Consider the following 23163-nt stretch of genomic DNA (forward strand, 5'->3'; position numbering starts at 1 on the left):
CGGATAATTATTATTAATTTAATTTGTGTTGTGATAAAACATTTGAAAGTAATGATACATTTTATTAAAAATATAAAATCAATATTAGAATAAAAATACAATTTTAAATAGACTTCAGTTAAGACTACGATTGCTTAATTTATTCTCCTGTAGTTTAACAACACACAATTAAGTTTTCTTTTTTGTATATGGAAACTACTGAAGGAATTAAAATAATATGACCTCTTCAAACCACCGTCTTGACTCGATTTACAATCCACAGGATGCCTACTTGACATGATTTCCAATCAAAAGAATACTTGACACTCATGGAAAATTTCTTCTGTCTGAAAGTGTCTGGAAAATAACTTTTAAAAAACATCGTTATAAATGAAAACCTACGTTTTAACGTTTCGCTCAGAATTTAAAAAATAAAATGTTATTATTTCATTATATATTTTAGCTAATTATTTTTAATTACATACTCGCGGGGCGATACTTTATCGTTGAAAAAGAGAAAGGACTTGGAAGAAAATATTTGAAAAATGTTGACGACTAAAATTGTTGTTACGAAACAATTATTTTTAAAAACATTTATGTATCTAGATTTACTGACGAAATTACTGTTTCGCTAGTCGTTATAACAATAATACCTATAATGCGTTGCAGTCTCCCCGCATAATATTATTATGTTTACACAGTTTCCATTACAATCCGACGGTATTTGCGTTTCTTTCAGAGGCACAGGCCGAGATAGCCGGCGCTTCCGAGAAGTATCTGATGCTGAACAGCCCGCTGCATCTGGAATGCGTGGTCCAGCAGAGCCCCGTGGACCCGGTATACATATTCTGGTACCACGACAGCCGAATGATCAACTACGACATCGACCGAGGTGTGAACGTCACGTCCGACTTACCGAACAAGCACAGCGCATTGTACATTGAACGCGCTTCCCGCGCTCATTCCGGCAACTACACGTGTGCACCAAGCAACGCGTTCCCTGCCAACACGGTCATACACATTCTCAACGGTAAGTACCAGTTACGCGGTTGTAGTCTGCGGCAGGATCACACGATGTGATTATATAATATTACATTATAATAATATCATATGTCGTCCATCGGCACGGCAAGGATTTTCTGCGGTCAGGTTAGGTAATTGATACTGTTATATTATTGCGAGTCTGATTTAAGTAGTATCATTGATTATGAACACAAGTATTCATTCAAGTATTTGAGTTTAACGGCTATCATTGGTATTGACTGAAAATCAAACAAAAGTCCGTCCAGAAGGATAAAATCCGCGCGAGTGCTGAGTGTGCAATTTGACGAGAAGGGGGATGATCCAGTGGCGTCATATGGGGGGGGGGGCAGGGTGGGCATTTGCTCCCCCCCCTTGTCATTAGCGGGCCGCTGTCGGGCTGGGTATGGACTAGTTTTGAGCCTTTATATAATAGCTAATAGGTAATATATTTAAGTAACCTCTATATATATGTATTAATTATTTAGTTATTGTTATCTCTCAAAAATATGGGTTACTTACCTGTATGCTTATGATATTAACCTTTGATACTAACTAGTAAGTATACAATTATGTATAAGGAGGGTTTTTGTATTGAGATAAAAATGCAATATTGTAATGTAAATATGTAATGTAAATGTTAGCGAGCTTTTTTTTTCAGTTTTATTTTGGGCCGGTCAAAAATTTTGCCTCCCCCTCTCAAAAACTGAAATGATGCTACTGGGATGATCATAGTCGATACATAATAACTAATAATAATTGTTATAACATATTATAATCCGTGGAATGAGAATAATGTTAGGAACGTCGCAATTATTATTCATTACTATTTTAAATAACATTTTCAAAGTATACTTGAAGTCTTCGATTAATAAGCTAATTATAATAGGTGCCTATATAGGCTATAATACACAATATAAAATAGGTATTCAATATTAATAGGTACACAATATAATATAAACTATACGTGTTACAACTTTACTAGCATAATACGATATTCGCGTTGAAACGATTTTTGTTAATATAATATATTATATTGTTCTACTTACGTATTTTACACGTATTAAAAAAATCAATATTTTCGCTTCTTTAGTATGAACGATAAATGAGATAAAATAATTTTCGTCATGCGCGACCCACAAAACTAAATAAACACGTATGCGACAAGACGTCTAAGTGAGTTAATAAAACTTTATATAGTCGCATATAATAATATTATTATAGTTTTTGTTTTAAATTAAATTCCGAGCGCAAAGCCTCGAAGGCCATAACGTATGCGATAGAATGGATGACAAAAATAGCAATCGCAGCTATAAACAGAGCAGTTTGTGTGAGAAAATCGAAATTATAAAGATAATGGAATCAGCGTTCAAACTCCTACGTTTTTTTTTCACTCGTCCTTTCTGTCTCTCACTCGACTCAACAATATTCACAGTAAATGCAACGGAATTTATCGAATTTATGCTTAGTCTACTCCTCGTTTACAACTAACCGGCTTGTTTATTCAAATAAATCCTCCATGGAGATACCATATGTTGTGTTTTTTTATAAAACCTAAATAGCTGATGTTGAAATGTCGATCTAAGACATCAGAATAAAATGCCAAAGTTTTTTTTCTAGTTATTAAATATTATATTTTTGTATTTTGAAAAAAAAATTGAAGTATCGTACCTATCTCATAAAATTTATGTAAGCGGTATAAAAAAAACATAAATGGTACCTATGAATCATTGCTTCTGTATAGGTATTTATAACGTCAATAATTATAAAAAATTTGATTTTTATCGATTTAATTTATTAAACTAGGTATTTAGTGATAATTCATCATAAACTTTTATGAAACTGTACGTTTATATGTCTAATTTTATCTTTGTATATAATATTATTACATAGTTTAACACATGCCATATATCTTACAAGTTTTAATTTAAAATGTCCCTTAGTATTATAGACAGTACCTATTTTATTGTATTTTTGGTCTAAACATAATTGGGTTCTTAAAAGTTTTAATTACACTTTATGATGTTTATTTCATTGTTTGACTTATCTACATAGAATAATTATATGATATAAAGTTATATGAGAATAATTCACATCGATTTTTTTTTTTGTTGGATGTATATTTTTCTGCGTTCCTAACGAAACGGTTCATAGTTATATTTAGATTAAAATTAAATCTACAAGAGGAAATATAAATTAAAAAGATGGCACGCTCTGTTTATTATCTTTGTATAATATAGAGTGCGCAAATTTAACTTCCACCACTACCACCACTATGAAAACTTTGTGCACTGGGAAAGTATGAGAATAAATCAGCCTATAATAAAATATTAAAGATAAGAACATTATTTTGTGATCCGTTGTGGGATTTTTTTTCGCTACTGCGATTCTAAAACAAGATATAAATATTTAAAACATGATTTATTTTTATATGTGTTTCAAATAAGTATCCAAAACGACATGACGAAGTATTGCGAACCATTTTTTAAAGTGATCATTGCTGTAATACAGTAGTAAAGTAGGTACAGAGAGGTGCAGTAGGCACGCTGGCATATAACCAAGAAGAAAAATTATATTACTTTCCTTTACTATGGTAATATTATATGCATTATATTAATTTTCTTTTATTATTATTCAAGACAGAAATTGGTTTTTTGAAAGTTTTTAGAAAGTTGATTAATTCATTATTTAAATTACAATGATGTATGATAAAATGTATTTTTTATCGGGACCAATTCGTACACTCAATACATTTATGCCTTGGAACTATTATTGTATTTCCAATATAATGAGGTACCTACTTAAACGTTTTTAGAATTGAATGCCTAATGTAGATTGTATACTTTTGTCGAAACTTTAATGAAATATGGTTAACCTAATTTTTGTCTGAAAATGTGTTCAATAACCCAGCCAAATTGTATTTTTTCGTTTTATTTTTGTCACGCTGCTCAAATATTGTTTGAATACGGTATATTTTATTTTACATAACTCTATATAAACTACATAAAAATAATATAGATTTAGATAGAGAGCCCATATAAGAAAGCTATATAAAGCCTATATGGTCTTATATAGACACTCTAGGCATTGAAGAAACTATTAAATTAATAAAAATAAAGAGTCATTATCGGCTGACCTAAAAGAAACTATCTGTTTATACTATTATATTATTTATAATATTAATGCTACTATAATTTAACTATAAAAAAAATTAAAGTATCTTTTTAATAAAAACAGAAAATTAATAAATGGAGCTGTCAAAGGCGGTCAAGTGCATGTTAATCTGGGCCTATTTCTACTAGTTTACACATTATTAAAACTATTATACGGGTATTCTCGTGACCTAGTAACGGTATCATAATATTATACGGAAACACCTATTATACATTATAACGTTTTAAAATCCATCGATTCATACTTCTTTGTGTTTTTTTATGTGGCATCTCCAATAGAATAATTTCTTAGAGATGAGACCAGAAAATATGCCTTGTACCTATTCTCGTGCCCTCCAATCTCCCAAGTCCAAATATAATTAGGTATATAATCTCTCATCGGTATATTCTCATCTAATATTAATCGTTACTTCTTGTAAAAATGGCCGAGATTGCTTATTGTTATTGATTCAATAATCATTCACGTCTAGGCGACATTCATCGTGATCGATAGGAATAGGCTCTAACTAGTTGTGAATAATTTCCTTCGTCACACGTACTGCAGTTAAACGTTTTTTTCAACGCGTTATTCGTTTGGCAATATTTCCCTTTTCACCCGGTTGGTTCGAGACCGTCGTTGCAGGGCGTGCGACGGTCGACGCCACGGAGGACACGTGTGCGCTCACACACGACTCCTAAACTACGCGAACCAAATCTGTTTGGCGTGTGACTGATGGGGTAGCTCTGGCGAATTTTCCGAAACCCGGAAAGCATCCCCTCTCACCGTTGGCTGGTCGGGTGTGCGCGTGCGAAGAGAGTGTGCTCGTGAATGGATGATGGCATTGATAAATGAACGAAGCCAGTTTGTTCGAGCGAGCACACACCCGCGCTTACAATGGATACCGGCTATACCCAACCCCTATTTTCTAATCTCTCAAACACGGCGTATTCGCGCCATTCGTGTACACTGTACACATATAATAATAATATACGATCGTCTTCACATGCCATAGTGGGCAGGGGGGGGGGAGTGTGCACCGGCCAAAAACCGCGATACCTTTTCGGGTCGAGGATTTACCGCGGGACAAAACATAGCACCGATCGGATTAGGACCTTTCTCGTTCATGCGAGCGTTCGGCGGTGAAAAGGAGCTCCGCAAGTCGTCTGAGTAGTATACTCGTGTGTGCAGAATTATCACTTGGACGGACTTAACTCGGTGTCGTTGCGAATAATTATCGAAGAAACTGAATGCGCCTACGCACACGCGCACGTACGTTACACACGCATACATAAATATACAGCGTGATTCACCAAGTATGCTTGCCACCATATTTTCTTTAAATAATACATTTTATTCATGTGTCGATTTATAGAATTTTTAATTACAATTAAGAATCATATTTTGAAATACTTGTAATTTAAGTGTGTGACGTGCCGATAGAAATTTTTTTTTTCTAAATGATAAAACTAATTTTTTACTCTGAATTGTTAAGCAGATTATTTTTTATGAAAATGTTGATGTTGTATCTACATAAAATGTGAACAAGTAGTTTCTGAGTTATAACACTTTGTGTAGGTACTAAGGATAATAGGTTCATGATAATAGGTTAGGTAACCTAACCTTTGAAAGACAAGAGCTGATCTATAATGATTTTAAAATTACATTTAATCAATATCTATTAACATTTTATAGTTTGAACAAATTGTCTGAGTATACCATTGTCTTGTAAAACCATTATTAGGGTTATTATCTTTAAAATGCGAAGTATAATAACAATATAATAACTTACTCAACAATTACTCATTCGAATTTTTACTTAGATACATAAACATTTAAAAATAAATTTGCTCAATAATTTACATTTTACATTGAATAAAAAGTTTTTTATACTATACCTACAGGACATTCCATAGTGTACAAAATTAAGATACGTTTATGAACATTTGGTACTTTATTATATTTAAAAAAAATCTAAAAATCAGATTTTGTTAAATTACATTAATAAAGGCTTAATAGTGGGAAGGGGCGAGAAACTGAGCATGATGCTTGTTGAATCACTATGTATAATGTGTATAATAGAATTTTGCCGAACGCATCCGTATTATGACCTTCGTAATTGATTCCAGTGGATCCCCTTGGGAATTATATATACTGCTTTAGGTAATAGTTTCACTTTCAATCAGATTTGAATCTAGCCCCTCACCCACCGGGGCCTTCTGTTGGCCGCCTCGGAACATATGTGACACCACTCCTTCTTCCACTACTCCTTCTTCCAACACCTTAAGCGGCTTCCGTGGAAAGTTTTTCGCACAGAATGACGGATATTGAATTAAAAGTTAGTCAGGTCTAAATCGAATTCGAACGTCCATTTGCAGCGTATGTATGTTACATTATATCGTAAAGTCTTTTAGACATTTTTCTCATTAATCGTATTCTATCGTTCAAAAATAATATTATATTATTGTACCTACATCATATTTTTATTTATTCCTATTATTTCGATAAAAAACAATGTATTATTCTTATTTTGTAAATTTATAATTAATGATTACATACATATTAATTTCACCTCAAGACTTTGAATCAATATATTAATATTCGTTTAAAGTTCAAATGAAACTGATCGCACGTTTCTAACAAATATCGGGTTTTAGATAAATTTTAAGGCCGAAAATATAAAAATCAATCACTTGAATATAGGTACACTAAAAAATGATTTCCTTACGTCTTACGTACAATAAAGTATGAACTAAGTAGATATACTTAAATGTTAATAATATATTGTGAAATCTATAGTATTGGTAGAAGCAATGGTTAACCAACACAAATATGTAAAACATTAAAGTCTGGTTATTAAATTAAATTAAATATTTTAAGAGTGATAAACGGGATCATTAGGTATTATAATAAGCATTTAAAGAAAAGTAAATAAATCATTACAACGTAAAAAAAATGAATATGCATCGTATTTTGCTTGAAATTTAAAATAAGGAGACGTCGTACCCGTATAATACAATAATGTTTCCATTTTACTAACGCGTAACATAAAAAAATTTACGTTTGAAAAAAAACTTATTTTTGACAACACATGCTGGTACGATGTCTTCTTAAGATAATTTTATTGTTTTAATTTAATTATTTCGTTTTATTTCAAAATAAATCATAACATTTCGTAATAAATATAGGTAATAATATGTCGACGCATCGTTGTGTTTTTATTATTTTAACGAAATAGGTACATTTTAACTTCGTTATAGAACCATTTAAATAATTTTAAATTCAAAAACATACATCATGACAACATCATGTTTTTAGAATAATATGTCGTCTGCTGCCTGCTGCGGCCGAATTCTTTAAGCGATATGATTAATTCGGGAGACCTTAAGCCATACAACGCAAATAAACTTACATGTTTACGGTCTCACAAATCACAATACAAATATGGAATCTCCTTTCAGGGAGGTCACATTACAGCGCTTTGGATATTAGAAATAGCGTAAGTGGCATCATAAAAGGGTCATGCGGTAAGGGAGGGATATTTTTGAAATATTAAACCGGCGTCGTATGATTAATTGTGGTAGGTCAGCTATAATAACCCGTGGCCAGTCCCCGGAAGCAGTAATCCTTTTTATTAATACATGTAGCTGAGTATATATATATATATATATATATATATAATACATACATACATACACGTCCACACAAACATCAAAATCAATAAAGCAAAGAGTATAGACGCCAAACTTAAAGGTCTTGTAAATATTTGATATTGTTATTGGCAAGATGCGATGTATAAACAACAATAACCTTCTCCGATTCACTCGTTGTGCTAATTAAATGCACAGGCCATATACTGCGTTTCAATTTTCATTTTGGATGGTCAAACGGGTAAATATTCGGACCAAGGATAAACATAACCTTTGTAACTATCCCTGATCTAGTAGAATTGTGGTTATTGTTTCAACGGTCCAACAACCACGCACATGCACATACATGAACTCACAGTTGACAAATGTAATTATTTCGAATGATTAAACAAATGCTGAAGTGCGTTACATTTATTAGTTAAATATTAAGACTTAACACTATTTACTATGACATATTGTTCGAATAATTAAATAGAAAAAGCGTGTAAAAATAATACAGGAGCATAATAATTATAAGGGCTCGTTTATGTATGAAAATGCTCGTACTATCGATGTTACTAAATGTGAACGTATAACTTGGTACCTATTATTTATATTCTTAATACAATTGAGTGGAAAATGGATAATAACAAATGATGATTAATGATGATTATTTATTGAACTAATAATTCATTACCTATTGTTAATAATATGTGCTACTAATCAAACTGATAATATTATAGTGAAATTACTCATTATTACTGTCTTATTAAGCCTCGATTTTTTGTACTGTTCTTTGTATATTAAACCCTATTATTTTCTAAAAACAATAATTCATATACAATTATTTAATACCAATAAAAATGAAAATTGGTTTTTTAAGAATTTGTAAAATTCTAACAATAGCAATGATCATGTTATTATTATACTCGTATGATCTAATTTATATGGGTCATTTAAAATTGTTAATAACGTTTTATCATCGTTAAAATAATGATAATTTATTATTTACTGCGTTATTTTATCATTTAGCATTAAGAACATTTTGCCCATGTAGGTACACCTATAGTAAATATTTCACATATTTTTTCATACACCATAATATCGTAGTAGTTGTAAAAAGGCTAAAAAAATAGTATCTAAACAAATTGAGCATTATAGTGTATAGATAAGAAAATAGTTATGTGTGACCTAAATGCAGTTCACTTAAGACTCTAGCTGCTACAACCGTTCTTAAAAAACACCGATTCTGTAATATTTTTTGTGCAATATTCATAGATTAACTTTGTTATAACTATAAAATAGCTTAGGTATACAAAAATAGTTTCTTGTCTATTAACAATGATATCCACATGGATTGGTAAATTAAAATTTTTAATGGAGAAATTCGAAGGTTAAAAATAAAATACCAGTTAACTTTACTTAAATGTTTTATAATAATGCAGAAATAGGGAAAAGCAGTTAACTAGTACTATACAAGAGGAACATATAAGGATAATGAAACTATGATGAAAACAATTACATGGACACAGGTGAAAACAAAGTGTCAGATAGAAATTTAATAGTTAATGCTGAAGCACGTGATGGAGTAGAACTCAACTATATTATATTTTTTAGGAATCTATTATTTTGGGTGAATAATTCAAAATTTACTCAAGTAATTCATCACCATTTGGACGAGCAATTAACTGATTATTTGACCTAGTTTATAAATAATTATTAAAGATGTTTGCTCAGGTACTATTTGTTTTTTGACATGTATATTATGTCTTATGGCTGGGGGTCATTCTGTTAATTTGTGCGACACCGAGAATGTTACCATGACGTCATTAGCGTTTAATGTAATGTGTGTGCGTGTGTGTGTGCGTCGACCGGTGGGGACCGGTTCCTGGAAATTAGCGATTATACGAGTACAAACGATTTCGGGCTGAGACACGATTGAGCATAAAACACCTTTTTTGCGACACGAATACACGATTGAGCATAAATTGTCGGCGTATCAAAGGAAATTGAAATACAAAAGAAAACCATCACGATTGAGCATAAAAAGCTCTGCAACGTTGCCATTTTAAATTTTGAACTGTATTATACAAAAATATTTATTTAAATAATTATAATGATTCAAAATAAAACATGGCGAAAAAATATCATGTTTTCATAGTCAATATGTAATATACCTAGTCACATTATTCAAAATATTTATAAATCAATAGTACTCACATTATAATACAGTATATAGATCTTTTTGATAATAATGAAACAATAATATAATAATAATAGTTATGAATTATGAAAATAATAAAATCAAAATATTTATAAATCAATAATAGTCTCAATAGTAGACCGGAATAGTACTCCGGAACTAATTTATTAATCGATAACATTTTTGATAAAGCTGAGAGGCTCGGCTCACGGCTCGCGTCAGATATCATAATAATTGGTGTAATAATACGTGAAAATAATAAACTACAAAATGTTGGCAACGTGAATTTGGCAACATCACATAAAATTTTCTATGCTCAATCGTGTAGCTAAAAAGGTCTATGCTCAATTGTGCTTTACCGCGATTTCGGAATCACGGTGGCCTATGATCTATTAGTAACATTAGGTATAGTCCGTTGTATAATAAATTTATTGACGATAAAAATAATTCATTATAAATTATATAAATATAACTAATATTGGTTAATATTGTTCAACGATGTCATAGAAACGTGTGTCGTGACGGTTTTTTATCGAACCCTCTATAAAAAAGTTTCACTTTATCCAAACGTACTCACAACACTCCCTTTCAGATTCTGATTTTTTTTTTGATTTTTTTTTTGTGTCTGTTATCACCTTTTAGGACAGTAAAAGTGCTTGGATTTTCTTCAACAGTACTTTTTCTAAGAGGAAAGTGAATCTAGTTGGTACTTTGGGGGGTCAAAAGTAAAAATTTCCCAGTAATTTTCAAAAGCAACGTGAAGAACAAAAGACAAATTAAGGAAAAACGGGAATTTTTACAAAATCAGTTTTCGAGAAAATCGATTTTGGTTTTTAGCGCAACTCTAAAACAAATGACCGTAGGTACATAAAATTTTGACTGAGTATTAGCATTTTCTATACACCATAACATTTTCCAAATATTTCGACTTATTTTGAGCTATTTACGGACATTTGTAGTTTCTGTTGTTTATATTTTTTTTTCTATAAATATCATTAACATTTTATTTGTTGGTTAAAAAATCATGAAAATTTAATAGAAGGTTCCTATTATATTGTTTCAAAGGCAGATGAAAAAAATTAAAAATCCGTAGTCACAATTTTTTTTTATAAGTATCTAAAGTTCAAATATTGACAAAATATGTAAAAATGAAGAAAATTTGCAAATTATTTTGAGTTAGAAATTCATGAAAAATTTTATTTTGAAATCTAAGATTTGAAAATGTAATACAAGATTCCTCATAAGTATGTCTACCTTTTTCAAAAAAAAAAAGTCTACAAGCAAGTCAAATTAAATTTTTATGAGCGTTTGAAATTTATACTTTTACAACATTTGATATTCACTCGATTTCTCATGTAACGATTTTCTTATTTTGTTGTAATTAAAAAACAAATTACTGTAGATACTTGAAAATTTCACTGAATGTTTATATTAGTATTTTCTATATACGATGAAATTTTGAAAATAATTTGACTCTTTTTGAGCTGTTTACGGACATGGTCAGTTTTCAATTTTTTCAGTTTTTTTTTTCTAAAAATATCTATAAAGTTTTATCTGTTTGGCTAAAAAGTGTAAAAATGTAATACAACGCTCCTGATACATTGTTACATTAGCAGTTGTAAAATATAAAAAATACATAGGCATAATTTTTTTTTAAAAGCATTTAAAGATCGAATTTTGACTAAATTTATCAAATTTAAATTTGAATAATTATTTTGTAGTTAAAAATTTATAAAATGTTCAACTTTTATATCAAAGAATTGAACATTTAAAACAATATTCCAGGTAAGTAGTTAATTCTGTTACCAAAAAATCTAAAAAATACATAAACACAGTTTATTTTTTTAAAGTTATTTTAAGTTCAAATTTGGACGAAACTACATAATATTAAAAAATCTGGAATAGTTATTTTGTTGTGATTGTATAATATTATTCGTGGGCACTTGAAACTTCTAAAGTATACTATTATATATCTATGATAGTATCACGGTTTGTTGTTGATGTATAACGCGTTATAAGTACCTAATGGATATTGTAATATAATTAAATTGGAATTTATTATAGATACCTATTATTGGTCATTTTTTTTTTTTAATACCATAGATAAGTATATAATATATCTTATACCTAGACTGATATACCGTCTCCGCTCAGAATCGTTTTTCTTATACAGTGATATTATATCATTGAATTCAAATTTAATACTATCCATTACCCACTTGTAACCTACTGTACAGCAGAGCGACATCCACTTACCCACCTTTTTTTTATAGTGCTTGTTATTCTAATTATAAGATTAATATTACGGTAAAAACACATAATCCAAAAAAGTGGTCTCGTGCCTTATTGTATATTGGCCATAGTTCTTGAAACTCGTGAGCACGTTTCATATTTCAGTACACATCGTCCTTTATTATTCATCACTAAAACGATTCTGTCTGTCGTTTAAATTAAAAATTAAAAAAAAAATGTATAATCAATAAATAACCTACTCAATAAATAATTGCGGTCTTTGAAACTTGTTTATTTTTTACTCGCATAAAAAAGTTACCTACACTTTAATCCTCGTCTCCTTGTATCTAATACTAGATTGACATCGACATTCTTATGTCAACTTTATTCAGTAGAAACAAGACATATACATGTACCGATGTATCTGTATGTAGTGTAGATACTCTTAGTTTTTTTTTATCTGGCCCACGCACATTATAGCAAATTTGAGTTCAGCAGAATACATTTTGTGTGTTAAGCTTTAATATTACAGTAAAGTGACTAATATTATCAACAAGTTGGATTTCTTACTATACATATTTCAATTAGGTAATTGCAATATATTTTAAAGAAGTGACGGCATATTAAATCAACACTTTTAACAAGAAACATTTTTAACCATACTAGTTAAAATTAACAGGAAGTCTAAAATTAAAATGAAAATGTATTGGGAAAAATTGTATAGAGAAATGTGTATGTGTTAGCTATCCACATTTAAGATTTTAGCAAATCCGTATTATAGAATATAATTATTTCCAATAGATGTAGGTATTAATCATAAAACTATGTGTTTATACTATTTATATGAATCTCGCCGAAATGATTCGTATAATGTATAAACTACAAATTCATTCTAACAATATGTAACTTTAATAATTTCACCCAAAAGAAAACCACCCGATTCTTGTTATGACTAAACGCTTGGTGAACTCAAAATAAATTTCAATAAATTACTATTAGGGGAAAAAAATTGTATTGATCACATATTTTTTTAAATAAAAAAGTTCACATTTTATGGTTAACTCTGAGATCATTTTAAACAGACAGGTAGGATTTATTCTGTTTGAATTTCAGTAGGTAGTTTATTAGTGTCAAATGTTGATCTTCTGGCTCATATTAAATCTCCAAAATATTCGATAAGGGATGGCTTGTCTTACAAACCTCCAAAACAGCATTACACACAATACGCATGTTAATATTATAGTCATATTATGTGTTACACCTACGTGTTTTGGAAGTATGTTGTGAATTTTATTCACGTCATAAAAATGTTGCAAACATATATTATTTTCTATATAACCATAAAAAGTTTAAGAAAAAAATTTAGTAACACATTGTAAGTGTGATATTTATTTGGGGTAGTTGAGACATATATTTGATAAATTTAAAACATATAATGTACCCTTAACAGTGGCGCAACTAGGGCTGAAATTTTTTTCGGGGGGGGGGCTGTAGCCCCCACCTGACATTACATGAAAAGTAATTTTTCCATTAGTTTCCTGACGCATAAATAAATTTGGGTAGGATCCATTTCGTCCAAACTTGACCTTTCCCATTTCACCCCCGATTCGACGAAAGACAAGTTTTCAGTATTTTAAAATTAAGTTGCTAATAATTTATAAATAATATTTGAAACCCATAGTAAATTATTTCAAAATGTATATAACAAATAGTTATTTTATAACACCGTTATAACGATTTATTTCTGTACCACTAAACAAATTATGTCTCCGTTCACCACTTTAGAATTAGTGAACAACTATAATACATTCATGAAATAGCCGTACACGTAACTTTACACATCACCAACGAATTTCATCTTTGCTTAGGTTTTTCGAAGCAATATTCTCTTATATTTTTTAATGACCACCGTATATTTTTTTCATTTAGTTTTTATAAACATAGAAATCATTGATAATTGATTTATTTAAATGTTTTTAAAATAAAACTGTACACAACTCTAAATCTGATTACTAGCAACACTTTGAACCTATTATACGTACCTAATGTACAACTGGTATAGAAGTGTGAAAACATCTTCATAATTACAGTCGATTGTCATGTCATTAATTGTATAGTGAAATAAATAGGTATCTATATGGTTATATAATGATATCGGTAAATATGATGAGATCGCGACGACGTCGAATCTGTACAATAAATATGGAATTTTCTGTAATTTATATCTGACCAAAAAATGTGATACAAAGTTAAATGTTAACAACTACCTATATAATACTATTTGTAGGAGTCTTTAAAATCATATGTCTTTTTTTTGTTTTTACATTATTATCTAAGTATATTATTTAATTTTTAAAAAGTACTGTTCATCCCTTCCTCGTAATCTTTTTTAAAAATTACATTTACCTGATATTTTTTTACTATAACGAGAATTTAATCCAGATGTAATTTATTACAGCATAAATTAAAATAAATAATGACTATGTCGTTACTTCTAAATGTATTCTTGCCTATAGATTTTCTGAAATAAATGAATAGTAAAACGGCTTAAGTATTTATGAAACATAATAAGTTTTCAACTGAAAGTCATAAAGTATTTATTTTCCACGTACCTGTTTAATTATTTATTGCATTTTATTAAAATGAATAATTTTTGTAATTTTCGTTAACAAACTGCCTTTCGCAATTTTATACATATATATATTATAAAATTTCTACTTTTAAGTGATGTGTACTTATACTGTATAATATTATGTAGACCATAAAATATACAAAGAAATTGGAAATATTTCTAGATTTTTTTATTCATTTAAGAAATTGTGTTACATATAAATAAGTTTAAACGATCTTGGCAATTCATGTTTGAGTTTATTTTTATATTAAGGTTAGAGCGAGAGAAACCATTGGCTTTACAAAGCTCTAGGCTTTTTATAAACGCTTCTTTTCAGAGACAATAGTATATTTCATCAGTTAAAAACTAAAAATGTTTCATGCAGTACATATTTTATAGATTGAGCATAAAGCACATTTTGTGCTTTTCTAGAAAACTTGAAGAGAAAATCGTGGAAACGGTAAAGAAAACGTAAGAAAGCATAGATTTTTATAAAATACCATTATGCACGTCATACATTTTATACTTACTGGCTACTGAACAGGGTGAAACTGATTAAAATAGTATTTCTAGTGAGATAATAAATTAACATACTAAACTATAGAACCTGTAGTAAGTACCCTACGTTTTATTGAAATTTAAACATATTTTAAAGTAATTATATTTTTAAATTAAGGTATGTATTGAAATTTAAATATTAATGAATTATGAAATCAGCTATTCATTTTTCTCAACTATTTGTTAGACTATCTGAAGTTCTGATAAACATTGAACTTTAAAATTTTTTATTAGATTTTATTTTAAGTTTAACCTCATAAAACTTTTGTGTATATTAAAATATGTAAATTACAATTGGGAATGGGTTGCATTAGATATTTTACTACTTACTTATTTCTTTTTATATCATACATTTAAAATCATTAAATACAGCTATCATAATATTATACCTATTATATCTATAATTGAAAAACTTTTATAATAATCATATATAAAAATAAAATCATGTCATATAATATTAAAATATTGATACAATTATATTTAAATAAATAAAACAATATATAAAATTTGAGTTCAATGGTTTATTATCTCATTATGATAAAAATGTAGGTACGCAAATGTATTTATTTTTGATTATCTTACAGTGTTACACATCCATCAACATCATAGTGCAGTTATAAAAATGTATTATAATATGTATTGTTTTAATTTTTTCATTCGCTGTGTCACTTGGCATTAATTTTTATTTTATTCTTTTCCCTATGTTACCGACAACAAAACAAAAATACAGTAAAAAATACTGTTACAGGTAAAGTTTTTGTTTTAAATTCCTACACCGCGGTGACCCAAAATGCTAAAATAAACAAGTTAGAAAAAACACACCTTTCAAACGTGTAAAGTTTAGATATTATCTATAATTAATTGAAAAAAAAAAATAATGTACAATAGTTATTTGAAAATACTAAATTGTAATAATTAATAAAATAATTAGGCAGATACTTAAAATACCTAATAATCCATAATAACAAACTGTATCTATTTCCGATATTGAGGTAATAAATTAATTTAACTGTCAACTGGTATTATCTTATAATATTATAGAAACTGCTAAATACGGGAGAAAAATAGCTCAAAATGTTATAAATATTTTATTGAATTAATAAAAAAACTCAATAGAATTAAGGTACAGTAATCTGTTAGAAAAACTGTTTAAGGTTCTTCATAAGTGTTTACAAAATAAGGAATACAAATAATTACGTTTACTTAAACAGTTGAGGCCTATCGAAGATGTAATTTAAATTGTATGAATTATTCATTTTGGTGGAAACATATGTACGACAGATGGTCTATAGAATGTCTTTCTTTTGTATCGATCGGTAGACTCTTGAATAGTCCTCGTCAGTCGTCCGTGTGCTTACGTTTTAGTTTACACTAATTTCACGCTTTCTAAATGACTACTATATTAGGATGGGTTGGCCAAACGTCTAATCTGCTGCTAACCAATAGGAATTACTTTTTGTTAATCAGCTTATGTGTATTATACCCGTGATCAAAACGGTGTTATTTCACAAAGTCTGATAGTTTATCCAAAACCCAATCAACCTTTGGATCGAATCGTTCCAACGTCTAAACGGATCTAGTGTTTTATTAGCACGCATACGATCGATGAATTCAAGTTATTGTAAAAATTTACTGATTTGCTATATTTTTATTTTTAACTATTTGTAACATTAGGTACTATCGTAAACGATTTTCAGCGAGTTCAATCTGCTTAGCTTGTAAAACCATGCATGGTATTTAAAATAATAATAATAAGTTAGAGAAACAAAATATATATAAAATCCAATTATTTTCATAAGTAGGTACCTATGGGGAATTCAACGGATTTCATTAATATTTAAAAAACAGTTGTTGTTGTATAGTAACTATATGGCTTGCATATTATCTATTGTATACTGTAGGTAGGTATATGTAGATTATTTGTAAGTTCTAATACATATATTTTAAGTGTACACCTTTTATCGAAATAAATGTCTTTTAACGTGTACATATTTTTAGTTATTTAATTCAATATCACGCTGCATCATGTTACAAAAGCATAATATTGTTATTTCGAATGACGTTAAATAGATTGAATGTACGAAAGTTTTGTTACATGGAAAAACAAATCCTATTTCAAAAGTAGTTATTGTTGGATATCTGACGATCACCTCATCATTAGATTCGGTGTTTTATACTTATTTTTCGAATTATTGATAAGTATGGGGATTAAACGCATGTAGAAGAAGTTTGGGGGAATGTGATTATAAACTATTTTCAAAAATATTGTAACTTTTATAAGTTAATTATCATATCGCTTGGTTTAAAGTAACTGTGTATGTTCTGTATTTTGTTTTGCGTGCTGGTGACGGATGTAGTGATACAGATAATAATTTAACATAAGAGTGATATGTGAATCATCTAATCTATGAATTTAGATCCAATTTTATTTTCTCATTGATTACTGACTAACTTCTGAGATATAAAATTAAATGGTCTTGGTATGGAAACACGACAACTCATACGGTTCATGCTAATACAATATGTTTTGTTCTATTTTTAAGTTTGGAAATTTGATAATGAAAGATAGCTGAATACATATTATGATGTATACATTAAAACAATATAGCTAACATAAATATTTAAATCTAAAAAATAATAAAAAATTTAGCTACTACACGAAAATCATTTGCGGATCCTGTGAAACATTTCAATTTTAATTAATTATTCATTTTTATGGGAACCTATAACCTATTTTATGTTTTTATTCTTCTTAAATAAAAAATAAATATTTAGATTAAGTATACTTACATAATATTATATGTATTATGTATGTATAGTGTATATTGTACACGTAGGTATAGGTATTAGGTATAACATCGTTAGTAAATGTGGGAAGTTTAAGCATTTTGGTTGTTCTTGAGAAAATTTGCAAACACATTTTAATATTAAATAATAAACATAAATTTACATAGACATCAGTGTTTATTTATTTATTTTTTAACACATTTTGTCGAGCTTATTGTATTCTATTAAATAATACGAACGGTAAGGTATGATTCCAAAAATGTGAAATCTAATTTGATGAACGATGGACGATGATCATCGATTGTTATAACGTACATACTACTATTATAATGGGCATGACTATCATTATATAATTATAAAATGAATCATTATATTTATTACGTGAAACACGTGTCGATAATTTGATATTTTACTTTACTACATTATAAATAAATAAATACCATCACATTCAAACTATTTAATATTTTAATGTCATAAATAATTATGTTTTGAACAGACGAAGAAAAATGTTAAATAACTCTGTTATCCATAAAATATAATATTATTTAATGGTAACTTTGTGCGTTGCATTATTATTTAGGCACGTTCAGTGCCCTAAACTATCACATTATTACTTTTTGTTGTGACATAAGTGGTGGAGTGGCTTAGACAAAAAAGTGGTAACAACAATCATTATGCGAAATGCCTTATTTTTACTCCTCATTTTGTTCGTAAAATATTTCACTCGGGGGAATAACCAAGCAAATCGTTCCCACGAGGCCCCGGGAATTATATTAGTTTTTGTTTGGTAAAAATCAGATGAGTAGTTTAAGCGAATTGCGAGAACGTAAAATTGTTTGACAAACACATTGCATTACTACTTCAAGCAGTTGGATAAAGCAAATAAAATACTACGAAACCATAAAATATTCTGAAATATTGAGTAGGCAGTTCGTATAAAATAATAATAGTAACAAATAAGAATAATAATAATAAAAACAAACACACGTTGTATTACCATGTCTCTTGGGGATATGATATTTGCAACTACTCTTAAATTGTGATGTAGAGATCAGGTTCTGAGCGTATAGGGATGAATGTATTGGTCTTAAAATTCATGTGGGTTTTTATTTTTATTTGAAATTTTGTGTGTTCTTTTGGAGTAGTGAAAATTTACAAATTTTCCGCTTTAAGGATGGTTTCTGGTGAAATCGGATGTGGTTGGTACTTGGAGGTGGGGGAGGGGGGAGGGGTTAAAAAATAAGCAATCCCCAGTATTTTTAAAAAATTCAGGAAAAAACAAAAATTGAAGAACGAAAAAACTGATAAATCTACTCTATACCAGATATCAATTTTCTTTTTTTTTGTTGCAATTCAAAAATGTATAACCGTAGAGACTTTAAATTTGCACTAAGCAATTATATTAGCATTTTATAAACATGATATATAATTTGAAATATATTTTACAGACTATTTTCATGCTAATAAAGAAATTTTAACTTTTTGTAGGTACTAGATTCTTCATATTATATTTTGCTTATACCAATTTAAAAATATATAAAATTAATTGAGGCATTTAAAAAAAAAGTGTTAAACGTTTATATTTAGGCAAAATAATAAAAATTATTTTTTGGTTAAGAATTTATACGATTTTAGAATTTAATTGATAAGGCTTGACAATTTAATACAAGGTTTCACTTAATTTGTTCTATTAGAAATCAAAAATGTTGGTTATTTTGTTGTAATTGAAACTTATCACCATTAAGTTACTAAAATGTTTTGTTTTCTATGCACAATGATATTTTCAAAAAATTTAGACTAATTTTAAGTTGTTTTGACTTAAGTAAGACATAGGTTATATAAGTTATACATACGTGTGCATCTATATTCACGACTTTCTGGCCACGGTTATAAATGTTGTGTTCAATTTTCTTTAGATATATTATTTAAATATATAATACATGTTCTGTGATGAAATATTTTTTTAATGACAAAATACTATTTAACTTATCAAGTATTAAATCGTGCATCATCAGGCATATTCTGTTATAAATTATTAAATGATATTTTAGCCCCTAATTATCATTTTCATGTGTAGTATTCGTAATACATTCGTAGTTAACCTCAATTAATGATAACATTTAATTTTAGAGTGATTAATTTTAATGATAAGTTATCATTAATAACCAAAAAAATTAGAAGTACCTTGTACACATTTTAAATCATTAATATATAAAATAACCTAACCTATGTATGTGGGAAATAAACTATAAAATATATCCTTATTTATAATAGATTTCTTCTGTAAATTTGCCTGTGAACTGAGGTAGGTAGGTACACCAAAACCAAGATAATACACTCAGGTATAAAATCTAAGCTTTGTATTATTTTCATTTTTTCACGGGCGAAATTAGGTTATAGAACTAAAATTGGATGGTGGTTTATCCGAAGTTAAAAGTCACATAAACGACTGGACCGTTTTCAATAAAAGTTATATCAATAGATAACATGAAATTCGGAGGGTGTTTATAGTTTGTTTTTTTCAACTCCTATAGGCTATATAGATAGTTAAAGGGTAGCTCACACGTGATTTTTTTCAGCTTACGAAAAAATAAATTTATTTTTGTGGTTGAAATTGGTTACATATATTATATTAATATTATAATTTATTAAGATAATTAATATAATGGTACATACATTGTGCATAAATATATAGTAATATGTTTATTTTTGTTTTATATAAATTAATAAATATAAAATGTCCATAAAAAATACGGTTTTTTTTATTATTTTAATATTATTACTATAATCTCTTCTTTGATTTCAGATCGTATTCAAGTTTTTTAAGTAGATAATAACAATATTCTTATTTCTATGTGCAATTATAATAATTTAATAGTTTATACTTGTTTATAAAATGAATACAATATACACATTCCATCACAATAAAGCAATGAGTTTAGCATAATGTAATATAGAATATTTGCTATGAGTTTTAAAATTGCTATTGTAATAATTAATGTGCATACACATCGGTTATATTACATTGTCTAAACCATTAATAAAGTGTTGTTATACAAGGTACAACATTTTGTACATTTGTTCTGGTACAAGGAAGAGCGCATGCCAAACTGAATGATCGCCGAAAATCGATGTACCTATAAACGTCGTAAACCAATAATATTTGCATTGTGATCGTATTGCTTATTATAAAACATCATGATATACCTATTTCAAATCCAGTATACAATTAAAAATCGAACACATATACCAATAATAAATTCAACGTTCAACGAAAAGTAATGCAATGTGAATTCTATAAAAATAAAAAGTTTAAATTTGGTCGATTAGCACTAAACAGTCATTGCTTTATACGAACCATCTAATACAATCAATATTGTTTTAAACGATTCCGTGTTTGTTTTAGAAGAACGGTACGTTCGCATCATAAACAGCGATCGTTTGTCGGTGATTTATATTAAATGAATAAGTTACTAAGTTTGATACACCAACAGTATCTCCGAATACGTAGAGTTTGCTCGTATTCAAAAAGTAATCTGAAAAAAGTTTTCTCGCCGTTCCGCAGCCATTACGCTGCGAAATGTGAATTCGAAAACAGTAATATTTATTGTAAACTCGGCAAAATATTAATATTGACAATCGCTTACATTTCTTGGATGTAATTTTAGAACTTTGATAACCAATACCAATATTATTTTCCCGTGAGGTAAAAATATTGCAGCTCTCCCTGGAATCTCCCTGGAATCTTTAAACGTGCGGAGTGAGGAGGATTATAATTTACAACATCAAAATTACGTACCTACCATATAATATGTATAAATAATAATATATGAAAGGAACTCGATGTACATAACGTATATAATTCAAAAGGGAAGATTAAGGGAGCCCAAATAATTCTGATTTCAAATTTATTATAATAATATTATTTGTGAATTGGACTCTGTTTGTATTTCTTAGAATTTTATCTATTTCTAAAGTCAACAGTTTGTGTTTATATTTATCCCAATCAGTATTTGATATAAAACATTTTATATGAATATTGTGAAGACTTGATGTATTCAGTAGAAATTAGAAAGTTAATCACATTTTTTTATTTTTCACGGCAGTAAAAGGACCTTAGGTTAGATTCTTATCATCTGTAATTTTTATGATGTTAGTATATATTATATCCTATTATGGTTTATTGCTCAATAACTAATAAGTATAATATACATATTTTATAATAAAGAAAACAATTAATAATAACATAATTGGTATGCGGGTACTTATGTAAATTCGTTTACCTGTTTAAATATAATCTTTATTTTAATAAATATATAATCCCCTACAATTATTAAAAATATCTTTCTGTGCTTATGGTTGCATAAATAGATATTTAAAATTAATGGTAACACAAACCTTAAGAGTAAAGATAGTATTTCATTTTTAAATAAATGTTAGATACAAATTACATCATTCAATTATATCCAAAAGTAATACTTTGTTACTAATTGTCTACATTCGGTGGGTTGATACCTACAACTGATCAGAGAAAACTAATCGTCAAGGCAATACATAAATTATTATGTTTATATTTTAATAATAATGATAATTATAGCATACCTATATATACTATATTATACTTGTAGTAGTAACTAGTCAATATTATAATATATGTTCAATGCGTCGCAATCATTATTGGATTAATAGAACAGACGTTATTTCCTCATATGTGTAAGAGGTACCACCTACCTAGGTAGTAAAGTACGACTACGGTGGCGTCTCGGGTAAAAGTTATCGCGAATCGAACATCATAAATATATCTTGAACGCGTTTAGGTTAAACCATCCCAGGAGACCGGAACACTGGGACGACAAGTCACATTTATCTCTCTAAAAAGTGTCTTGTTTTTTTTTTATACATACATTTTTTTAATCCTGACGAAATTCTTGTTATACCTACTCTATTTCTCCAAGCGCCTAGAAACTGCGATCTATTTTATTTATTCTCGAACC

At 28.6% G+C, this 23163-nt stretch overlaps 1 protein-coding gene across 1 annotated transcript in view; it reads left to right on the forward strand.

Annotated features, from left to right (window-relative positions):
- The window catches only part of LOC100570548 (hemicentin-2-like), a 399451-nt gene that overhangs the window by 373987 nt on the left and 2301 nt on the right, over positions 1-23163 (forward strand). The window contains exon 6 of the mRNA XM_029490743.1: positions 719-1009. Coding sequence (XP_029346603.1) covers positions 719-1009 — 291 coding nt within the window. The remainder of the gene's footprint in view (positions 1-718; positions 1010-23163) is intronic.

Source organism: Acyrthosiphon pisum, chromosome A2, assembly GCF_005508785.2.
Source record: "Acyrthosiphon pisum isolate AL4f chromosome A2, pea_aphid_22Mar2018_4r6ur, whole genome shotgun sequence".
Taxonomy (NCBI): domain Eukaryota; kingdom Metazoa; phylum Arthropoda; class Insecta; order Hemiptera; family Aphididae; genus Acyrthosiphon; species Acyrthosiphon pisum.